This window comes from Bos taurus, chromosome X (genome assembly GCF_002263795.3).
Source record: "Bos taurus isolate L1 Dominette 01449 registration number 42190680 breed Hereford chromosome X, ARS-UCD2.0, whole genome shotgun sequence".
NCBI classification, from domain to species: Eukaryota; Metazoa; Chordata; class Mammalia; order Artiodactyla; family Bovidae; genus Bos; species Bos taurus.
In genome coordinates, this window is record NC_037357.1 from 35,541,597 (window position 1) to 35,566,351 (window position 24,755).

The window sequence follows — 24,755 nt, forward strand, 5'->3', positions numbered from 1 at the left end:
CCTCCTCAGACAGCCATTTTGCTTTCTTGCATTTCTTTTCCTATGTATCAGCACAGGGATTATAAATATACTTATGATTCATCTTTCTGGCGGGTGTGAGTTTAAAGTCAGTTTCTTAAGATACAGGTAAAAATATAGAATAATAATTTGATTTACATAAATTGCACATCTTAAATAGTTCAAGGTTTAGAATGTCGGGAGTGGGAGGTCCATGGAAAAATTTAAAAGGTTTTGTGGAAGATCACTGAGGAGTATAATAGTATAAGTATTTAAAATGGATTGCATTATGTGAAGGAATAGAAATATAAAAATAGAGAAAGGATGAGAAAAGAAGACAAAAGCAAATTAGCTTAAAGGTAACTCCATAATGCAATGGATATGACCTTGGGCAAACTTCAGGAGATGGTGAGGGACAGAGAGGCCTGGCATGCTGCAGTCCATGTGGTCACAAAGAGTTGGACATGACGGGCTACTGAACAACAACAACTCTATAAAAGCCATTGATGATTATTTAGAGACACATTAGAAATTATTCAGTAGGTACTTAAAGCTCAAAAAGAATCGCTTTATTATTTGTATGATCTAGGTTGTTTATCTCCAAAAGCAAATCATTGGAATGGAGCCAGTACTGCATTAGGGTTCCTAATAGCTCACTGTTTATGATGCCCTACTTTTTGTATTTGAAAGACACTTAAAGAACAAATTCTTCATAAGTATGCCTGGGCTCCTGGAACTTTATAACATGGATAATCCTAAATCATGGAACATGGAAGAGGGTAAAAATAGAATACCCTAGAGCTAGTAGATAACACTGGCCTAAGCAAAAGATTTCTGCTTTATTGACTATGCCTAAGGCTTTCACTGTGTGGATCACAATAAACTGTGGAAAATTCTGAAAGAGATGGGAATACCAGACCACCTGACCTGCCTCTTGAGAAACCTATATGTAGGTCAGGAAACAACAGTTAGAACAGGACATGGAACAACAGACTGGTTCCAAATAGGAAAAGGAGTACATCAAGGCTGTATATTGTCACCCTGCTTATTTAACTTATTTACAGAGTACATCATGAGAAACGCTGGGCTTGAGGAAGCACAAGCTGGAATCAAGATTGCCGGGAGAAATATCAATAACCTCAGATATGCAGATGACACCATCCTTATGGCAGAAAGTGAAGAGGAACTAAAAAGCCTCTTGAGGAAGGTGAAAGAAGAGAGTGAAAAAGCTGGCTTAAAGCTCAACATTCAGAAAACTAAGATCATGGCATCTGGTCTCATCACTTCATGGCAAATAGATGGGGAAACAGTGGAAACAGTATCACACTTTATTTTGGGGGACTCCAAAATCACTGCAGATGGTGATTGCAGCCATGAAATTAAAAGACGCTTACTCCTTGGAAGGAAAGTTATGACCAACCTGGATAGCGTATTGAAAAGCAGGGACATTACTTTGCCAACAAAGGTCTGTCTAGTCAAGGCTATGGTTTTTCCAGTGGTCATGTATGGATGTGAGAGTTGGACTGTGAAGAAAGCTGAGTGCGGAAGGATTGATGCTTTTGAAGTGTGGTGTTTGAGAAGACTCTTGAGAGTCCCTTGGACTGCAAGGAGATCCGACCAGTCCATTCTAAAGGAGATCAGCCCTGGGTGTTCTTTGGAAGGAATGATCCTAAAGCTGAAAATCCAATACTTTGGCCACCTCATGTGAAGAGTTGACTCATTGGAAAAGATTCTTATGCTGGGAGGGATTGGGGGCAGGAGGAAAAGGGGATGACAGAGGATGAGATGGCTAGATGGCATCACTGACTCGATAGACATAAGTTTGAGTGAACTCCGGGAGTTGGTGATGGACAGGGAGTCCTAGTTGTGCTGCAATTCATGGGGTCGCAAAGAGTCAGACACGACTGAGTGACTGAACTGAACTGAACTCTGCATTCTGTTGGCAGAATTCAGTGAGCCTTTGTCCTGCTTCATTTTTTTTTTTTTTTGGATAAGATTCTTTTTTTTTTTTTTAAACTTTACATAATTGTATTAGTTTTGCCAAATATCAAAATGAATCCGCCACAGGTTTACATGTGTTCCCCATCCTGAACCCTCCTCCCTCCTCCCTCCCCCTACCATCCCTCTGGGTTGTCCCAGTGCACTAGCCCCAAGCATCCAGTATCGTGTAATGAACCTGGACTGGCAACTCGTTTCTTACATGATATTTTACATGTTTCAATGGATTGTTTCTTCAAGAGGGTGGATAGAATTGAGTCCAGCAAGGAGCCAGACACTGTCCCATCAATGCAGGCACGAGTGACATTGCAGCTCACCCTCTGTCTCCTACTGCTCTTGACTTTTCAGCTCTACTATCTCCCACTTCGTCTCCCTCCTCTAGTCAGTAATCCTTGCCTGTTCACTGGATGCCAGCTGTTGTACTGCACTACTGCACTTTTCAAGGTGCTGTGCTATAGATTAAAAATGTTCCCTTTTTTTTTTTGCTTGTTTACATTTTATGTATTATTAGTGTGAAAAGTATTAAAAACCTATTACAGTGCAGTACTATATAGCTGATTGCGTTAATTGGGTACCTAGGCAATGGCACCCCACTCCAGTACTCTTGCCTGGAAAACCCCATGGATGGAGGAGCCTGGTAGGCTGCAGTCCATGGGGTCGCTAAGAGTCGGACATGACTGAGTGATTTCACTTTCACTTTTCACTTTCCTGCATTGGAGAAGGAAATGGCAACCCATTCCAGTGTTCTTGCCTGGAGAATCCCAGGGATGGGGGAGCCTGGTGGCTGCCGTCTACGGGGTCACACAGAGTTGGACATGACTGAAGTGACTTAGCAGCAGGTTAACTTTGTTGGACTTACAAATTGGACTTATGAACATGCTCTCAGAACAGAACTCATTCATATGTAGGAGACTTACTGTAATATATAATGTATATATACAACTTCATGTATATATAAATGGTTTCATATTGGACACACCTTTTAAAAGTTACTTTTTTCACTTAATTGTATGTTTTTATGATGTATCTATATCGTTAAAAATAGATCTAGCCCATTCACTTTTACTATATATATGTGTGTGTGTTTGTGTGTGTGTATATACATATATATGCTTTTTATTAGGATTTAACTCAGAAAATAAATTCTTAAATGTCTGTGAGTGGTGTGAGGTATTGATCTACATTTATCTGCTTCCCTAAGAGCCAATTATCCTAACTCTGTTTATTGAAGAGTCAATCATTTCACCCACTGACTTATTGTTCTCTATGTGTCATATAATAAGATTAGATTTATACATAATTCTGCTTATAAGTTCATTATTTTCTCCATCAGTTATTTGTCTACTCATGTGTGCCTTAATACTATACTGTTTCATTATTATGGATTTGTAGTAAATTTTGCTATCTACTAATATAAGTTCTTTATACTTATTCTTCAGAAGTTTCATGACTCCTTTTATCTATTTTCTCTTCTACATGAATTATAATATGAATTTTAGTATCAGCATGTCAAGTTCTATAAGAATAAAATTCTATTGATATCTTGATTGTATTTTCATTTAATGTGTAGAATAATTTGAAAAAAGTAACTAAGTTTATGACAATGAATCTTCCCTTATGAACATATTATAACTTATATTCACCTAGGTCTTTTAAATGTTTCTAAAGTTTTAAAATTCTTTTCCTAAAAACATTACATCTTTTATAGGATTTATTTTAATAGACCTTGTAATTTTTGTTCCTATTATAAATAGTAACTTTGGGAGGAGGATCTCAGTTTTGGCATATGAATATATGTGTGTATGTGAGTGTGTATTATGCACATAAAATATTTCACTTTACTTTTTGATATATATTTTGCTATTTAGAAAGGTTTCATTTTTATTCTAATGATATTTTTATTCTGGTGGTTTTCAAACTTTACCATATATCAGAATTCCTGGAGAGCTGTTACAACACAGGTTGCTGAGTTCCAACACCAGAGTTCTTATTCAATAGGTCTGGGGTAGGATGGGAGACTTTGCATTTCTAACAACTTTCTAATAGATAAGGACCTAGAAGTCCAGTACCACACTTGAAGAATCATTATTTTATACTAATATTTTCACATACTTTTTTCTTGATTATATTTAATTTTAACTTTTTACTTTGAAATAATTTACATTTAAAGGTAAGTTTCATTTAGGAAGCTAAACAGTTATGAGGGTCTTGGGTACATCTTTCACTCAGATTTACTAATTGTTAACATTTTGCAAATACTTGCTTTATTACTTCATCCCTCTCTCTCTTCCTCTCTCTCTATGCAAATGTTTATACATGTTTCTGTATATATTTATATTTACAAAGATATATTTGTATGTATATATTTAATCTTTGGTATTATTATTACTTTCTAAACCATCTAAGAGTAAGTCACTGACCTCATGCCTCTTTTCCCCTTAAATACTTCAATGTGTATTACTTTAGAACAGGGATATTCTACCAGCAACAGATGAAAGGATAAAGAAGATGTGCATGTATTTCATATAGACAATGGAATACTACTTAGCCATAAAAAAGAATGAAATAATATATTATTTGTGTGAAAAGCATTGTAAACCTATTATAGTACAGCACTATATAGCCAATTGTGCTAGTTGAGTACCTAGGCAAACTTTGTAGGATTTATAACAAATTTTCAGACTCATCCAGGAAAAAAAGGGAGATGGTTCAAATCAGTCTAATTAGAAATTAAAAAGGAGAAGTCACAACTGATACTGCAGAAATACAAAGGATTACAAGAGACTATTTCAAGCAACTATATGCCAGTGAAATGGACAACCTGGAAGAAATGGACAAGTTCTTAGAAAGGTACAATCTCCCAAGACTGAACCAGGAAGAAATATAAAGTATGAACAGACCAACCACAAGTAATGAAATTGAAAAACAGTGAATAAAAATCTTCCAACAAACAAAAGTTCAGGACCACATGGCTCCACAGGTGAATTCTATCATACATTTAGAGAAGACTTGTGAAACTCTTCTGAATATTTGTAGAGGGAGGAACACTCCCAAGCTCATTCTACAAGGATCATCACTCTGATGATCCAACCAGTGATTGAAGCTGTAGGGTGAAATTTAGGGAGGTGTCAGTAATCATATTTCCTGTTGCATGGACTTGAGAAACAAAAGGAACTTTGGCAGAAGGGGCAGAGGGGTAGAGAAAGGAAGAGAAAAAAAGAGGGGGAGAGAGAGAAAGAGAGTGTACCAATAAATGTATGAGGAAGAATAGATTAAAGAATGATAGAGAATCTTAATAACATTTGAACCCTTGGTTTTGATCATTCTTGAGGCCTAACTGTACCTTGTCCTTTCCAAGTTCTGAATGTTCCACTCCTACCTTTTTGTGAGACAGCCCATTATCTTTTCATAAATTTTTCTCTTTCACTTTAGTTGCAGGTAGGTTTTTGTGCCTTTTTCTTTTTTTTTTTTTAGAAAAGAATAACTTTATCCCTTTGCCACGCAAAGGGAGACATAGTGGGCTGCTGCCCCCAAAACCATGTGTCCTCACTTTGGAGAGACAGTGAGAAGTTTTACAGTAATTATTCAAAGAGGAGGTTGTGATCAGCTAGTGGACATTCTTCTGATGGGTTGATGGTGAAATAAGTGGGAGTCAGCATCATCAACCTTCAGGTCCAACTGGCCTGGGGTCTACATGCTTGTGGGCAGCATACAATTGTTAATTGCTAACTGCTCCCACATTGAGAGAGTTTCAATATCTGTAAAGCAAATCTAAGATATTGTTGTGTGTATCCATTTGAGGGGAACCAGGACCCTATCCCAAGGCTGCTCTTGACTGTTCGTTTCTCCCTGGTCTGGCATCCCCTCCCTTCCCTAATTAAGAACTGCTTGAATCTGCCCATTGGAACTCGCATTGGGTCAAGGAGGGTGAGTGAAGGCTGCTTCCTATCATCAAAGAAATGGAGGACACAGGCTTTGTGCCCCAGAATCCCACAGGGCCCTGCACAATATCACTATGTTGTGAGGGAGGAACAGATTTTCTTCTACCCTTCTGGGTTCTTCTGGCTGCACAAAGAATTAAATCAACATAAGACAGATTAAGAGGAGGACATCAAAGTTTAAAAACATGTATATATAGGAGGCTCAGCAATAAAGAATCTGTCTGCAGTGCAGGAGATGCAGGAGACCAGAGTTCGATCCCTGGGTCAGGAAGATCCCCTGGAGGAGGGCATGACAACCCACTGCAGCATTCTCATTGGAGAATCCCATGTATGCCTTTAAACTACTAAAATGCCTTTACAGTGCAAAACTTACTGTACAGGCTACTAAGTTTGTGCTGAACCGTATTCCTGATGAGAGTCAGAAATGTCCATATCCTGTTCATATTCTCATACACAAAATTAATATAATTTTCAGCTTTTACCCAATTTTTATCCATCAGTAGATGAGGGAAGTTTTGTATGGCCTAAACGATTTCTTCTGAAAACCTTTAGGATTCATGTGTTTCTGTATATAGACTAGAATTAATGTTATAGACCAAAGCCTCAACCAAATTCAACATTGCACTGTGTACAGAATATTTATTTTCTGGCTAAAGTCACTTTAAGTTACATAATAAAAGTTACTTTTATTATGAATCTTCATTTTCTTTCTTTTGTAACCTTTCAAAGATTAGAAATTTCTTTTCTAACCTTTCAAAGATTAGAAATTTGAAAGCTTTGAAATCAATTAGAAATTTATTTCAAAGAATCAAAATGGTTGATTCTTTTAGAGATCATTTTGATGAACAAAAATTCAAAATTGCAATACACACTTTGATTCACTTTTCAACAATTCTCAAGGTTATGAACAGCATTAGAAAGCATGAAGGCTTCACTAAAATGCTGATAAAACCAAGATGTAGATGTTGACCAAAGATGATGGCTCCCATACATCATTCCTATACAACAGCTCATTTTAGGCTAGAGCATGCATGCATGCTCAATCACTAAGCCATGTCTGACTTTGTGGAAACCCATGGACTGTAGCCTGCCAGGCTCCCCTGTCCATGGGATATCCCAGACAAGAATACTAGAATGAGTTGCCATTTCCTCCTCCAGGGGATCTTCCTGACCCAGGGATTGAACCTACATCCCCTGTGTCTCCTGCATTGCGGGTGGATTCTTTACCACTGCACCACATGGAAGCTAAACTGTAAAATTAAGGCCTACAGGCCTAATTCTGCCTCCTGTCTATGATCATAAATAAATGTTAATGGGAATATATCCACGCTCATCATCTAAATATTACCTGTGACTGCTTTTGGTCAATGAATGTGGATTTGAATGGTGGCAGACAGAGACTGCGTGTGCCCCACAAAGCCTAAAATATTTACTATCTGACCCTTTGAAAAAAATTGCCAACACTTGGCCTCAAATATTAGCAGTACAAGTGGAGATAAATAGATGAGCAGATTATATTTTTTGAGTCAGAGAAGGAACAAGCCTGGTGAGTTCTAGCAACATAAGGGAAGGCAGGCCAGGGTGGTTAAAACATAAAATAACCCAGATATTACCGTTGGTTTTTCCATTTCTTATTTTGTAGCAATTTACAACCATTGCTTACTAATCAGACATTAACTCACTCATTCAACAAATGTTCTTTAAGTTCCCACTCTGTCCTAGACACTATGTTAGCTGCTTCACATAAACACATACATATCATAATAAGGGAAAACAACAATTAAGTAATTCTAACAGAATCATAACTAACTAACTCTGTGCTCAGTCTTGTCTGACTCTTTCTGACCCCATGGACTACAGCATACCACGCTTCCCTGTCCTTCACTATCTCCCGGAGCTTGCTCAAACTCATGTCCATCGAGTTGGTGATGCCATCCAACTATCTCGTCCTCTGTCGTCCCCTTCTCCTCCCACCTTCAATCTTGCCCAGCATCAGGGTCTTTTCCAATGACTCAGCTCTTCACATCAGGTGGCCAAAGTATTGGAACTTCAGCTTCAGCATAAGTCCTTCCAACGACTATTCAGGACCTATTTCCTTTAGGATGGACTGGTTGGATTTCCTTGCTGTCCAAGGGACTCTCAAGAGTCTTCTCCAACATTACAGTTCAAAAGCATCAAATCTTCGGCACTCAGCTTTCTTTACGGTCCAACTCTCACATCCATGCATGACTACTGGAAAAACCATAGCTTTGACTAGAGGGACCTTTGTTGGCAAAGTAATGTCTCTGCTTTTTAATATGCTGTCTAGATTGGTCATAGCTTTTATTCCAAGGAGCAAGCATCTTTTAATTTCATGGCTGCAGTCACCATCTGCAGTGATTTTGCAGCCCAAGAAAATAAAGTCTCTCACTGTTTCCATGGAGCCTGATTAACTAGGTTTCAGTGTCAGCCCTGACACTTAACTACTGTGTGATCCTTGTAAAACTGCTTAATTTCTCTGAGCCCCAGTGTCCTTATCCTTAAAGCAAAGATATCCTTATCCTTAAAGCAAGGATAATAATATTATCTATCTTAAATGTTATAAATACTTAGTTCAGCCTTTGGCCTATGGTGGTAAATTTAATAAATGTCGGTTACTATTATTAAGGCAAATGGCTTCTTTTTCCCCAGCTGTTAAACAGGCTTTATCTATCAACCTCTGGCCTCTTTCTGGGTACTTTCTACCTGTTGATTTCAACTTCCCCTTATCGATCTTGTCACTCTAGTTGCTATCGTCATGCTCTTTCCTATTACAGGACCTTTGGTCATACTGTTCCTTCCATCTGGAATGTTCCTTTTCCTGTTTGCCTGGCTAATTCCTATTTGCTCTTTAAACTCCATAGGGCATGAACTCTCTCCAGTTTTTGTTTACTATCTTACACTCAGTGGTTAATACTGCACCTGGAGTTTGGTCGACACTCAATAATGTTTGCTGCATGAGTAAACACGAGTCTGAGTCTATCATCTCACATTATTCAGTATTCTTATGTACATTAATTCACATCCTAGCTATAGCCTTTTTTCTTTCTACTCACTGGTTCTAGATAATGCTCACCAAATATTCACTACACACAAGATTTGTTAGGTTCTGGCTAGGGACTCTGAAAATAAATTTGAAAAATATGAATTTCCAGCTTTCAAGAAGCTACCTGCTCACGGAGGGACACAGGCATGCAAACAGAGAAACTATAATCCAGAATGATAAGTGGTTATACTTGAGGCCTGTGCTTGAGACCATTGGTCACATTGGACTCATGAAAAACCAGAATATACACTTACCTAGGAAAGAAAAGGAAGGATTCATAGAGGAGGTAGTATCTCAATTGAGCCAAAAATAATGAGTAGCAATTTTGAAAATAGACAATTAGGGATAAAGCATTTGGCAGAAAGAATTCCAGGGTAAAAGTATGAAGGGGTTTTTTTCCTTTGTTGGTCCTGACTTCTACAAACCTTTTCCTTTTCTATTACCATTTTGAATAACAATTTGCATGTTCAATAACTACGAGACTGCTCAGTCTCTCATTTTCAATGTCTATACATGACATTTGTTATTTGTTGCTCTCAGTTTTTCCCTTTGCCCTGAATTTCCATCACACATAGTATTTCAGTGAGCTTAATTTGTCCTTCTTTGTCATATGTATACTATTCTTCCGTGTTTGCGTGCCTAAGATGTGTGTTCCTAATGATTCGTTCCATTCTAGCGCTCACTGTACTTAACACTGTACCTGGACCTTGGATTCAAAGTGCTCAACTAAATTGAGGGGAAGCCTGGCGTGCCACAGTCCACGGGGTCGCAAAGGATCGAACACGACCGAGCGCCTGAACAAGAGAGTTGGTGGGAGGCCAGCAGTGAGTGCTGTGTTCACGTAAGCTCAAGAGAGCGGCGGAGTCTATTGGAAGAAGGTAAATTCAGTGAACCTCAATAAAACTACCGGAAATAGGAGCATCCGAGGCGGAGTCCTGAAAAGGCAAGCAAGGCGACCTGGGTCTTACACGCATCATTTTATGGGTCCATCTATTTTGCTGTCTGCAACTGATGGTTCCCAATCTGCTAGGAATCGACCTCAGCGACCCGTCTCCATCCTGCTGATTCCAAAGATCCAGCGCGCGCGGCCACCAGTTGCATGCCCGGCGCGAGGCACCGCCCTCCGGCCGGAAGGAGAGGGGCGGGGCCTCCGGGCGGGTAATGGGGCCTCGCGCCGCGGGAGGGGGGAACGTGGGGCTGCCGGTTTCGGGGCCAAAAGCAAAAGGGCGGGCGCAGGGCTGCCTTCCGAGGCTCTCCTCGCTTGCGATTCGTCCACTTGGCTGAATCGGGAGTCGCGACCTCTGGCACAGGTGGGTCCCGCCCCATGGAGCGGGGAAGGGGTGTTCTGGGTGGGTTCGATGAGTGGTGTGGCCGAGGCGCTGGCTTGCAGGCCCGGGGAAGTGAGAGAGTGGCCGCCCCCACCCTGGCTACTTGGGCCCCAGGGCGGTGGTACTTACCTTCACCCTGGCACTGGAGAAGGCCACTTGTGCCTTGCTGCAGGGCTTCCGTTACACGGTGGGAGGCACTTGCGCGACCCAGAGCCCGGAGATCAGCGCGTGGTCTGCTGGACCCAGTGCTTGGGAACAGCTTGCAGAGCTGCAGCAGCCTCGCTTTGGGACTGCTGCCCAGAGGACATAGTCTCAAACTCGAGCAGACTTCCCCGCCCTGGGTCTGTCCTTCACTGTGACCAGCTTTCAGCGAATCCCTCCCATCTCCATGCTTCGCCTGGCTGGGCAGTGCAGTGCACGCTGGAATTCGGTTGTCTGCAGGACCTTGCAGCACCGACTCTTTCTTGCTAATGTTTTCTGCCCAGATAGTACCCTTTCTCAGCCCCTCCGGAGCAGGAAACCTAGCAAGAGGCAGGGCAGGGCCTTGGGGAAGTTAGGCCAGATCTCTCTCTGTTATGCAAACAATTCTGCAAAGCCCAAGGAGGCTTACTTTACCGCCTGCTGGGAAAACTGGAAACAACATTAATTCAATGCCTTGGTTGAAAGTTAACTCTAAAGAATGCCCTTCTGAATGCTTTACCATTAAAGAGTTTAACCAGATGATAAATCATTTTCCAAAACCTTATGGGTTGAATGAGCATTGTACACGGTCTGACAAAAAGTCTAATCGGAAAGATTTGGGTGACTTAGCTGTGTACTCAAACGCTGCAAGACAGACCTGAGCTCTCATATGGAGGAATGCTTTCATATGCCATTCCCGTAGAGTTGTCTTTTAGGGTTGCCTCTTAGCTTGGTATTTTCAGGAAACACTCTATTAAAAATTACACTTGATTTTGCATTAACTATAAGGGCAAAGGAGAAGGCAATGGCAACTCACTCCACTACTCTTGCCTGGAAAATCCCATGGACGGAGGAGCCTGGTAGGCTGCAGTCCATGGGGTCACGAAGAGTTGGACACGACTGAGCGACTTCACTTTCATGCATTGGAGAAGGAAATGGCAACCCACTCCAGTGTTCTTGCCTGGAGAATCCCAGAGACGGCGGAGCTTGGTGGGCTATCATCTATGGGGTCACACAGAGTCGGACATGACTGAAGCGACAGCAGCAGCATAAGGGCAAAGAATTAGAAACACTATTGAGGGACATGATGCTATCCCTCTAATTCCTTCTCATTAAGGAACTAGTGACAATGATAATGGCAACCATATATTATGCAAAACACTGTAATCTTCACAACCACAAGAGGTAAATGTGTTTATCTGTCATGATACTTAAAGATGTTATACTTTATCTCATAACCATTATGATGAAGGGAATGTTCAAAGGGTGGGTTAAGTCTGGGGGTGTCTTTTGCATGTCCCCCGGTTTCTTAGAAGAATGGTGGACTGGGAGGGATCACTTTCTGATTTTAGTATCTGTATGAGGAACCACAAGCAGCTCTGTATCTCTGCTTGTCAACTTTGGAAACAGCAGTAAAATATCCTAACTGATCACTCATTCTCTGCAGTGTTTCTGGCAGCTGTGTTTTCTGCCTGTCAGAATGAGGTGGGGTGGGGTGGACTCAGGCCCTGGGTGAATACACGCTTCTGATGGGAAGAGTCTCTTTCTGCTTGGAGCCAAAGTGAACACGGATCCACAAGCTGGGCACCATTGCGACCCTCTGTCTACAACACCACATGTCCCCCATGCTCATATGGGCTGTACATGCACCTGCTGTTGCCCACATGTAAATAATTTTGCAGGACAATTTACAGGCTTTGGGCAAAATCTGGTCTCTGCCACACCCGCAGGGTTTAAACAAGGAGTGGCCACTGGTTATGAATGCGAATGTCCTTTAGGATGGGGGACCTGATGATTTCCCAAGTGATCAACATGGTGAGAGGGAACTTCTGCTAGACATCTGCTGAGCCGACTTCGTGGGTGAACATAGGACTGGCTGTTTGGCAGGACCCCGTGGAGGCTTTGGCCATATTTTTCCTCTGTTCATTCACACTGTCACTCCGAAGACAATCAGTGAATACTTCCTCTGTGCCAGGATGCTGATCCACTCTGAGATGAGCAGCACAGGAGGACAGTAAGTTTGAGAGGACAACAGAAATTCAACTTGAAGCATGCTAAGTCCGAGGCATCCTCTTCCTCATTCCTAATATCTGATCAGTGCAAAATCTTGCCACTTCTGCGTCCTGAATAATTTTTTGTAAACCCACTCACTTCTCTTTCCTCCCCTGTTACTCAGAATTTCAACCCAGCAACACTCTTTCTTTTTCTGTTAATTACAAAACTGTATTAAAGGATTCAAGTCCTTGCTTGACCCTCAGTCCTCATGGGAAAATCTTCACTCCTACCATAACCACAACAGCAACATCAACAACATACAGCAGCTCAATGAGGCGTGTATGACCCCTAATGAATAATCAAACACACAAACTTTCTGTTTTTCTCTCCTTCCCAAAGTGTTTTTAAAATTTTGTATTGAGATATAATTTACACACCATAAATTTGACTCCTTTTACATGTACTTTCAAGGATTTTTAGTAAATTTATCAAGTGGTGCAACCATCACTGCATCCAACGTTAGCTATTTCTATCACCTCAATAGCATCTCTCTTGCCCATGTGCACTTAGTCCCCATTACCATCCCAACCCCCTTAACAACCACTAACCCACATCATTTTACATTGTTTACATTCACATGCACCACCAGCACCATATAAAAGTTCTAATTTCTCTACATCCTCACCAATATTTTGTCATTTTTCCTCTTAGAAAATGTATAGCTGCCCTTGTGGATGTAAAGTAATATCTCATTTTAGATTTGATGTACATTTCCCTAATGTAAAGATATTGAACATCCTTTCATCTGTCTTGTCCATTTGTAAATGTTCTTTGAAGAAATATCTATCTAATATTTTGCCCATTTTTTTAATTAGGTTATTTCCCTTCCTATTATTGAGATGTAAGATTTTTTAAGTATATTTAGGATACAAGTGCTTTATCAGGTATATCATTTGAATTTTTTTTTTCCTATCTGTGACTTGTCTTTTCATTGTTTAAATATTTTTAGTTTTTTCATTTTTTAATGATGCCTTTTGAAAAGCAAAGGTTTTTAATTCTGGTTAAGCTCAAGTTATCATTTTTCTTTTGCAAATTGTGCTTTTTCATGTTGTATCTAAGAACTCTTTGCTTAATCCAAGGTCATGAAGATTTTCTCCTATATGTTCTTCTGAAAGTTTTATAGTTTAATCTTACATTTATTTCTAATCCATTTTGACTTCTTTTGTGTGTGTAGTGTGAGGTAGGCGGTCTAAAGCCACCTATTTTTTAAGCTGAAGTATGACCTACAATACCATATTACTTCCAGGTGTGCAATATAGTGATTGGATATTTCTATACATTATGAAATTATCACCATGATAAGTCTAGTTACCACCTGTCACCATACAAAGATATTATAATGTTATTGGCTATATTCCCTATGTATACATTATGCCCACACAGCTAATTTATTTTGTATCCAGAAGTTTGTACCTCTTAGGATCCCTTATCTGTTTCTCTCATCCCCCATTACTTCCCTCTTCTCTGGCAACGGCCAGTTTGTTCTTTGTTTCTATGAGCCTGTTTCTGTTTTATTTATTCATTTGTATTGTTTTTTACATCTGACACATACCTGAAATCATATGGTATTTCTCTTTCTCTCTTTGACTTATCTCACTCAGCACACTACTCTCTAGGCCCATCAGTGTTATTGAAGATGGCAAGATTTCATCCTTCTTTATGGCTGACTAATATGCCATCATATATACATATCACATCTTCTTTGTCCATTCCTCCATCAATGAACACTTAGGTTGTTTCCATCTTTTGGATATTGTAAGTAATGCTGAATTTTGGGGCATTTGGAGAGAGGACCTTCAGTGTCCACTCTTGAGGCAACTGGCCCCTGGGAAAGTCTGCACCATGCAGGTGCAGAGTAAGACTCCCATGTCTTACCTGACTGGGCCCCTGGGGAGACATGCCAGGCCCTTGGATACCCATTCACCTTGTGATGTGTGGGCCCTGGTGGGCGGTGGTCATCTCCGTGAGTGGACAGGGCAGCGTTCTGGGCTGGTGGTGGACAGAGACATCAGTCCTGCTCAGGGGTCATGGCGAGTCCCCTGGACCCAAGAGCGCCATTCTATGCTATCTGCTGCGGCAGCCACTGGCAATTGTGATTCAGACTTGAACCCAAGGGAGACAGTTGGTTCCCCCATCATACCAGCTGCATCTTAGGAACCACCACTGTGGACGTGCCAGCCGCCTTACTGGGCAGCGTGGAGAGGCCACCTTGCCTCCATGGCAGGAGGTTCCATGGGACAGTGCTGCTCCAGATCCTTGCACACACATGTGCAAGGACAACCAGCCCCAGAGGAAAGCCTGTGCCACCCCAGTCCAGTTCTCCAAGCCGGGCTGTATTCTCATGCAAATGTGCCAGAGGCCCGAGCTCTGAGCCCTGTTGCCTCCTTGCAGCCCCAGGGCAGGCAGGAGAGAATGGTGTCCCCTACCCATCCGAGTGGGTGAGCCGGCTGTGAGCAATCCAGGACGACTTCTGGTGTGGGCGCTGGCAGTAGGGTAGGAGTGGGGAACCCTTTGAATACAGTAGAGTGACCATCTCTGACTGCCCCCCACTGGATGCCCAACACCTGTGAAGGCCTCAGTGTGTTGGGAAACCATGGAACTTTCCCCCAAGGCCTGCTTGCTTTGGGAGACTTTGGTTCTCTTGACCTTCCTCTTGGATTCTCTAGAACTTTCTGGCCCAGCTGAGCAAACAGGGGGTTCTGCATTTGGCCCTGGGCTCCCAGGGAAAAGTCATTCCAGTTCCCTTTGCCCTGACCATACACCCACCTGTCTGATCCCTCCAACCTGTAGTCACAGGTCTATTGTCTTTGGGGTTTGATGGTGGGTTTCTTTTTGGACTGTGCAGCTGGTGGGATCTCAGTTGCCTGTGCCTGTACGCTCAATTGGTAAGTCGTGTCCATCTCTTTGCAACCCCATGGACTGCAGCCCGCCAAGCTCCTCTGTCCATGGGATTGTCCGGGCAAGAATCCTGGAATGGGTGGCCATTTCCCTCTCCCGGGGATCTCCCCACCCAGGGATCGAACCCTATCCTGAGTCTCCTACATTGGCAGGCAGATTCTTTACCATCTCACCACCTGGGAAATCTACCTTAGTTCTCCCTGACCATGGATCAGACCCCTGCCTCCTGCAGTGAGAGTGCAGAGTCTTAAGCACTGACCACCAGGTGAGATCTCAGGATTTGTGTTTTCTAGAGGGGACGTGGTGATATATTTTAGGAGGCAGGTCTTTGCTCACTTAGGGGTCGTGGCTGGCAGGTGTGTGATCCTCAAGGATGATGGGGAAGGTATGGGCTTGGTTACAGACTCAGCAGATGCTGAAAAGGTGGGAAGGGAAGGCTGGGGGTGGCGCCCAGGGCTACCCAGGGAGCTATAAGCAGCATCAGTGTCTGGAGGTCCTGTTCCCCCAAGGCCCAGGGGTCCTCCCTTTGCAGAAGTGTGGGGCCCAGCTGCCAAGGTGGGCGGCCAACCTGTTGAGCACGTGGTTGAACTGACACTTGCTGAGGCTTCCTCTCCTGAGCCTGGACTCAGGAACAGCTGGCTGTGATCATACTCTGCTGCTCGGGAAGGGACATGTGTTTCTCCTGATGGAGGAGGGCCCGTTGTTACAGAGGAGCAGTTGAGGCTAGGGGCATGCTTGGGGAGCTTTCACTCCTTCCCCAGACCTTTTTCAGAGACAGAGTGCTAATGAGAGGGTGCTGGGGTCCTCCCCCACCTGACTCCTAAGCTGTCACCCAGCAGGTAGGCCCTCCAGACTTTAGAGCTGTGTTGTAACATGCTTGAGAGTGGGAGGAGGGCAGGGAAGGACCCAACAACTCCCCTTCCTGTCCCCCACAGTTTGGAATGTGAAGTTTTGCACTTAGCTGTGCCACCTGTTGGTTTAATAAAAGTGGCTCAGAGCCACTCCCTTTGTCACCGAGCCCACCTGGCCCTGGGACAGATACCTGCATTGGGTTGTTGCTGTTCAGAATCTCCCAAGGCTGCTCCCTGGAGAACTTTGGGGCTGGCCAGTGCATCGTCTAGTCCCTACAGATTTAAGGTGTTACTATATCCCATGCCAGGCCTCCCTGGTGGGCTGCTGGTGATCCCTAGCTGCCTCACATCCCCAAGAATCATGGATGTATTGGCTCATCCCCATGGTCAGCAAGGTGATGCTAGCAGTAAAGAATCTGCCTCCATTGCAGGTGATGTGAGAGACGTGGGTTCGATCTCTCAGCCAGGAAGATGCCCCTGGAGGAGGACATGGCAACCTGCTCCAGTATTCTTGCCTGGAGAATGGACAGAAGAGCCTGGTGGGCTACAGTCCATAGGGTTGCACAGAGTCAGACAGGACTGAAGCAACTTAGCATGGAGTCTGAGCATCCCTACAGCAGTGGCAGGATGTGTGAGAACCAGAGAAGATGGAAGGGAGGATTTTAGGAAGCATAGCTCTAGCTTATGAACTAAATTCACATGGAAATGTTTGTTGAGGGTCACAACTAACGATCAGAATCATTAAAAAAAAATAACGCTGCATTGAAACACACAGGTACATATATATTTTCAAGTTACTATTTTGGGTTTTTAAGGTACATGCCCAGGAGTGTTATTGCTGGATCATATGGTATCTCTGGTTTTAATTTTTTAAGCAACCCCCATACTGTTTTCCATAGTGACTGTACCAATTTACATTCCCATCAACAGTGTTGGAGGGCTCCCTTTTCTCTACATCCTTGCCAATACTTGTTACTTGTTGGGTTTTTGATAATAGCCTTTATGACAGATAGGTGGTGGTATCTCATTGTGGTTTAGATTTGCATTTACCCTTTTCCACAGAGATTAGACCTACATCATGACACAACTCTCCTGGACTTCTCAGACTCTGTCTCTATTTTCTGTCAAATGTTTCCCCAGATAAACCACTTGCACAATCTGTGCCTGTCATGGCACCTCCTTTTCAAAGGACCTGGACTAATGCAGTTGTCAACATTACAGATTGGGATATTTCTCATAGAATATACATTTCTGGCTCCTCTCAAATATGGCAACATTAAGACTCTCTGGCAATAATTAGCTAGAGCTACGTAGTGGCTAGGATTTTTGGACAGATCAAGCATTCTTCGATTCACCCATCTCACCACAGTCCCCTATTGTCTCTTATGCTTCACCTATTTATGTTTCTTGCCTAGACCTTGTGGGCATTTAATTTTGAGACCCTCATGTAAAGGAGCATCCTCTTAACTCACGCAGTCCAATATATTCTTGCACTAGTTAAACCCAGACAAAGATACGTATGACAGATGCAATCTCAGCTTAGAGCTTTTGCTTTGGCCTTCTTTAAACCAGAACGATATCATCATGCACAATTCCCTTTTTGTTCAAACGTCATTTTTCTCAATAAAGTCTACCCTGATCACCATGTTTAAAAGTCCTACTTCCTTCAGCACACCCCTTTATCCTGCTGCATCGCTCTGACTGCCTTCTAATATTTATTGATTATATTTATCTTTGTCCTTCCACTAGAAGATAAGCTCCATGAAAGCAGTCATTTTTGTTTGTTTTGTTCCCTGATAAATCCCAAGTGCCTAAAATAGTTTCTGGCACAAAGTTGACCCCCAATAAATATGTGTTAAATGAATTGAGCAGGAATAATGAGAGGGAGAAATACAGTAGGCAGAGGAAACCGCATATGTGAAGGCACTGAGGCATGGGGCAAGATAGATGGGGCCAGGAGATGCGTCAATAGTTTTGTCTGCCCTCAAGGAGCTCTCAGCGAATGGAAGAGAGAAGTAATTAAATGGGTAATTATTGGATGTGTTGTAAGCTCATAAGGATATGCACAAAGTGCTGTGAGAACACTGGGTAGGCAGCTCCTAACTCTTCCTAGGGGGGTTAGGAAGATTTTACAAAGGTGACATTTGAGCTAGGTCTCAGGCAGGAGAGTGATATGCTTAAAGTGTTTTAAGAAAATTAATCTGGCAGTAGTATGGAAGGTGGATTGGAATATGGATAGAATGGAGGCAAGGAAACCATCTAGTCTATGGCAGTAGTCCAGGTATGAGCTGATGAAGGCATCTATAGGAATGGAAAGAGAAGAACAAATCTGAGAGACATTTGAAAGGAAAAATTGACAGAGGCTAAATGGACTCTTGGCTTTAAGCCTTTTAGGAGGGAATGCTTCTTCCTTAGCAATAACCATGCAAAGGTTCAGATTGACCTATTATGTAATTGCTTACTCTGACTAGAATTTCTAGCGATTGCTGTTCTCCAAAAGTTTCTCTTAGGATGATTGATACTTGATGGACCTTAATTTACATTACGATGGCGTTAGACTCTAAAGATTGGGAAGCTCTCAAAAACATCATTTCGACCATGAAACAGCAAATTATCCTATTAAAGGAGAACTGAGGGAAGCCATGGGTTGCAGGGGAAGTTTTACAATGACCTCATAGGTGCTATTTTTCTTTTTAAAGAATAATATATAAAACAATGAAAAGAAGGATGAATATAGCAGATGGCACGTTCCTAAAGGATTAGTATTTGAAAGGATTAAGGCCCAAAATTATCTCAAGCTTGTATAAACATGTATTTGCAAAGACAGGACAATGTTAACTATGTTCTCAGAAGGAAAAAGTACATGTGTCCTGGGTTGGATAAGTTATAACTTGATATTGTTTAACAATTCCCAATGATCAAAAGAATTAATAAGAATAAAGAAAGGTGCTTTAACACTTAATTTATATAAGTATACTACCACTTCTAACAAAGAAGGAGGAAGTTTTCAATCTACTAATCAATGAGCTAAATATGTCCTTGGTTAGCTTCTAGAACAGGTTTTCAAGTAAACGAATACCTAGAAAATTGCAAAGTTATCAACAAAGACATTCCACACAGATCTAATTTTATTAGAGGTGTTTATGGAAATATGACAGCTATAACATGTACATTGAATGAATGCAATTTCAGCAAGATTTTAACAAGTCTTTTATGATACCCTTGGGAACAAGAATTATGAATCCATATTGGTGGGTTATATAATTAATACAATTATATATTAATAACCATACTCAAAGAGTGCTGATCGCAGACCATAAGCAATGGAAGAATTTGAGATGGCCTATTGCAAACCCTACCTTTGGTTTGATCTCATCAACACTTTCATTACTTAAGTGAAGATTTAGAGCAGACACCTTACCAGATTTAAAGATGCTATGAAACTCGAAGAAAATCAATTCAATCCAATGTCCACAAATGTTTATGAAATTCTCCTAAGTACTAGGAACCATGCTAGATGTTAGGGTACAAACATGAATGACCCATAGGTTTCCTGTTGAGATGTATGCAGGTCTTACTGGTAGTAAAGCATAAAAACATATAATTTATTTTTTTTTAACTTTTGCAATCATCAGAATTTAATTTTAGAGCATTTACATCCCTGCAAAAAGAAACTGCCCACATATTAGCTGTCATTCCCCAATTCCTCCCTCCCCACTGCTCCAGCTGGAGACAAGCACTAATCTACCTTTTATCTCTTTGAATTTGCCTTTTCTGGACATTTCATATAAATGGGATCATATAGCATATGGCCTTTTGTGTCTGACTTCTTTTTGTTTATATTGGAGTATAGCCAATTAACAATGTCATAATAGAAAGGCATACAATTTCAACAAAATGTACTGAGAAGGAAGACAGAGGCATAAACAGACTGTTATGAGAGAACTAAAGAAAGCTGCTAGTTCATTCTGAGAATCTAGGGAAGAATTCTTAGATGAGATGATATATCTCCACTGATTCTTAAAAGATGAATAGAAGAGAGTAGGAAGGGCTTCCACTTTAGAGGAACAAATAGCATGAACAAGAGTTTCTCAAAATTTAGAAAGTATAGTGAGTCTGGGAAACTATGAACAAAATAAGTACAAGGAAGTAAATAATAGGAAGTCAGGCTGAGAGGTGGCCTAGGATCAGGTAATTGGAGGCATTACCTAATATGATGACTAAATTGGGCTTTTCCCAGAAGACCATGTGCTTAGTTGCTCAGTCATGTCCAGCTCTTTGTGACCCCCATGGACTGCAGTCTGCCAGGCTCCTCTGTCCATGGGATTTTCCAGGCAAGAATACTGGTGTGGGTTGCCATGCCCTCCTCCAGGGGTGAAAACCCTAACCTATTTCAGAAACCTCCCTCAGTCATCAGCAAATTATTTTATATCTCTAGCTATGGACTTGGTATATGTGATTGGTTTCATCCCCCATCCGCATGAAATTCAGTTCCTTTATCAACTTTTACCACATAGTAACATGTACACATCCACTCAAAGCAAGCATTTTTGCAAGGAGTTATTGAGAAGGTTCACATCAAGCTCCATATTGCTTCTCTGCAGTGGCATGACCTTCTTTTTTTCCCACAAGATGAATGAATTCCTTTTAAGATCATATGCAAATGGTGTCATTTTATTAATATTTATGAAAGCATCACATTCAGGTTGTCATCAACTCCGAGAAAGGTACTTTTGCCAGTAGATATAGCTTATCCCTAATAACAATAATGATGAGGATGGTTAGAATGATAACAGCTAACATATATAGGTCTTACTATGTGACAACACAGTTCTAAGTACACTAAACCCATGAGATAAGTATTATTGTTATACTCATTTTACAGAACAGGAAACAGAGTCACTGAAAGTTTAAGAAACTCCCACAATTACACATAATCAGTGGAAAAGAAAGTTTCAAGGCGTCAAGATGAGGGTGATCAATAGTGTCACAGTGATGAGTCCCAGAAGGACAAGATCTAAAAAGGCAACCCTTACATGTGGTTGGAAGATTAGAATTAGTGATTTTCTAAAGAACCACTTCAGTTAGATAGTGAGATAGAAGCAAGATTACAGTGCATAATACGAGTGGCTGGTAAGAAAATAGAAGTAATGGTTATCGACCACTTATGGTTAGCTTTTCAGAATTTCTCCTTTAATGCTCTGTGGTTGAGATAAGAAAATCAATTATTTTACATAGTTACATATGTAGTGTTATTCCTATAGCCTTATAAACCTTGTTTTATATTGTTACTAACACTCTCGTTGTTGAATTTTCTAGGATGTGGTGTCACAGGTTGTCCCACCTACAAAGCAGGCTCCAGGACCTGCTGAGGGGACGGGTCACACGTTGGGCCCTTCAACAGTCCAACTTCAAAAGCTTATTTCCACTAGCCATCTATTGGCACCATACAGCCTCCAAGTCTCTGAATTGTGTTTGGCAGCAACATGAAGATCATTTTGGTAAGACGTGTAGAGACAGATACTTTATTTTTAATTGTGATAAAAAAGTAACAAAATATATCATCTTAACCATTTTAAGTATAAACTTCAGTAAGTGTAAAGTATATTTACATCATCGTGCAATGACACATACTTTTCATGTGGACTGAAAATACTTTCTGTGGAGTTGTGACAACTTCTAGCCATGTATTTCCAGGATTCTTTTACAGGTTGTGAGAAAGACAGAAATAATATGGAGTAATAGTAAAATCTCATCCCAGCTAGGGGAAGGGAGGTCTGCCATGGTCCACCCCACTTTGTCTCCCTGGGTCATCTAAGGAAAAAGGAAAGAAAAAATCAAAGCCTCAGTATACAGGGGAGGGAGCTCAGTGGTAAAGAATCCGCCTGACAATGCAGGAGACATGGGTTCAATCCCTGGGTCGAGAAGATGCCTTGAAGGAGGAAATGGCAAACCACTCTAGGATTCTTGCCTGAGAAATCCCACGGACAGAGGAGCCTGGCAGGTGTTGCAGAGAGGTGGACACGATTGAGTGACTGAGCTTGAGTGTACTCTACAGGGAAGAGAATTTCAAAGACATAGACTGGAAATTCTACAGCCAGGGGAGGTATTAGGTGGCAGAGGGGCCAAAAGCTTTACTCCTGTGTTTTAGTTTCCTGGCACTGCTATGATAAATTTACCATGAACTAGTCAACAGAGAACAGCAGAAATTCTTTCACAGTTCTAAAGGTAGAAAATCTGAAATGAAGTTGTTGGCAGGGCCATGTCCTCTCTGAAGGCTCTAGGAGAGAATTCTTTCTTCCCTCTCATTGGTATTATTTGGCTTGTGGCAACATCACTCCACTGTTTGCCTCCATCATTACATAACCTTCTTTACTGGGTCTCTTCTGTGTGTTCCAATTTCTCTCTCCTTATAAGGGCACCTTCAGTGGATTGAGGGCCCACCCAAATCCAGTATGACCTCATCCTGTCTTGATTATCTTCAAAGGTACTATTTCCAAATGAGGTCTCATTCACAGGTATTAGAGGTGAGAACTTCAACATATCTTTTGGGGGAATACAGTTCAACTTACAATACCCTGGAAAGGGCCAAAAGCAACTGTGAGGACCATACTCCCAAGACACAGACCCATGATGCACTCCAAAGACTTAGACTTAATTCCAAGATCAGAGAATTCCCTTTCCTCCCCTGGCTCCAGCAAGCTAATAAGTCTTCGTTAAAATAGCAGTGGATGACAGCTACAAACACTGTCTCAGACATGAAGCACCAAGAAAAGGGGCAAGGCCAAGAGGGGAGGTAAAAACAAGATCACTAAAGGGATTTAAAGCCTCTGGGACTCATAGACAGAGCAAACATCAGACATAGCGCAACTCTTGGTCAGATTGATATAAATAGTCACCATGAAGTCCTATTCACTTCAGTATCTACTGCTCTATACAATATGTCTGGCTGTCAACAACAAGCACAAAATTACAAAACATACATGCTAAAAGGCAAGAAATAACACAAGTTGAAGAGAAAAAGCACCATCAGAACTAGACTCACATGTGACATATGTATTGAAATTTTCAGTCAGGAAATTTAAAATAACTGTGGTTAATATTTTAAGGATTCTAAATGGAAGAGGTAGACAAAATGGAAGACCAGATGGATAGTGTCAACAGAGTGATAGAAAAATACAAGAAAGAATCAAAAAGAAATCAGAAGCATAGTAACAGGAATGAAGAATGACTTTGTGGGGCTTATCAGACACACCCACGAATAGAATCAGTGAATGTAAAAATAGGTCATTAAAAATTACCTACACTGAAATGAACAGAGAAAATGAGAGTGGAAACAAACAAACAAACAAACAAAAACATAACAGAGTATTCAGGAAATGTGGAATGGTAGCAAAAGGTATATAATATACATGAATGGAATACTAAAAGAAGAAAGAAAGAACTAAGTGGAAGAAATATTTGATGAAATAATTTCTGAAAGCTTTCCAAAATGCATGACAAACACCAAACCACATATCCAAGAAGTTTAGAGAAGCTTAGGATACATTTTAAAAACCCATGCACACACAAACACAACCCCACACTTAGGCAAAAGAGCAAAAACAAAGAGCAAATCTTGAAGGCAGTCAAAGGAGAGAAAAACACTTTACCTACAGAGAAAGATGAGAATTATGTAAAGTTCTCATGAGAAACTATACAAGCAGGAACACAATGGAATGACAATTTTAAGACATTAAAGAGAGGAAAAAAACTGCCACCTATGATTCTATATCCAGCAATCCTTCAAAAGTGATAAGAGAAATAGACTTTCTCATCTAACTTCTCAAAATATTGTAAAAGAATTTCTTCTGGCAGAAGAAAAATGATATAGGTAACAAACTTGGATCTACATAAAAATAAAGAGTGTTAGAAAGGAATGAAGATAAAAAACAAACTTTTCTCCTTCTGAATTACATGAAATTTTAACTATTTAAATGGTAATAGCAATGTGTTTGGTGTTCATAGCACATATAAAAATGAAATAAGTGACAATAATATGACAGGATAGGAGGAAGAAATTAGGAATATTCTATTTATAATACCAAGTTCTAACTAGGATGATGAGGAATCAGAACTCTTTTTCATAGTTAGTGGTATGCAAAATACTATACAACTTTGAGTGACACTTTAGATTTATTTAAAAGTGGGCTTAGATTATTTAAAATGTACATTGTAAACATTTGGAAGAATAATTTTTAAATGTTTTTAAAAAATAGTGTGAATAATAAGTCAATGGAATCATAAATATACAATGAAAATCAGAAAGACAGAGAAAGAAGAAAAAAATGGAGGTAAGGAATAAATAAAACTATAGAAAACAGCAAGAAGGCAGATTTAAAGTCAACTACATTGGTAATCTCTTCAAATATAAATTGTCTGATCATACCAGTCAAAATACAAA

The 24,755-nt window shown here is 40.9% G+C and overlaps 1 protein-coding gene across 1 annotated transcript in view; it reads left to right on the forward strand.

Annotated features, from left to right (window-relative positions):
- The first annotated feature begins 10,199 nt into the window (after positions 1-10,199).
- The window catches only part of TMLHE (trimethyllysine hydroxylase, epsilon), a 51,096-nt gene continuing 36,540 nt past the window's right edge, over positions 10,200-24,755 (forward strand). The window contains exons 1-2 of the mRNA NM_001076064.1: positions 10,200-10,310; positions 21,632-21,813. Coding sequence (NP_001069532.1) covers positions 21,633-21,813 — 181 coding nt within the window. The 5' untranslated portion in view covers positions 10,200-10,310; position 21,632. The remainder of the gene's footprint in view (positions 10,311-21,631; positions 21,814-24,755) is intronic.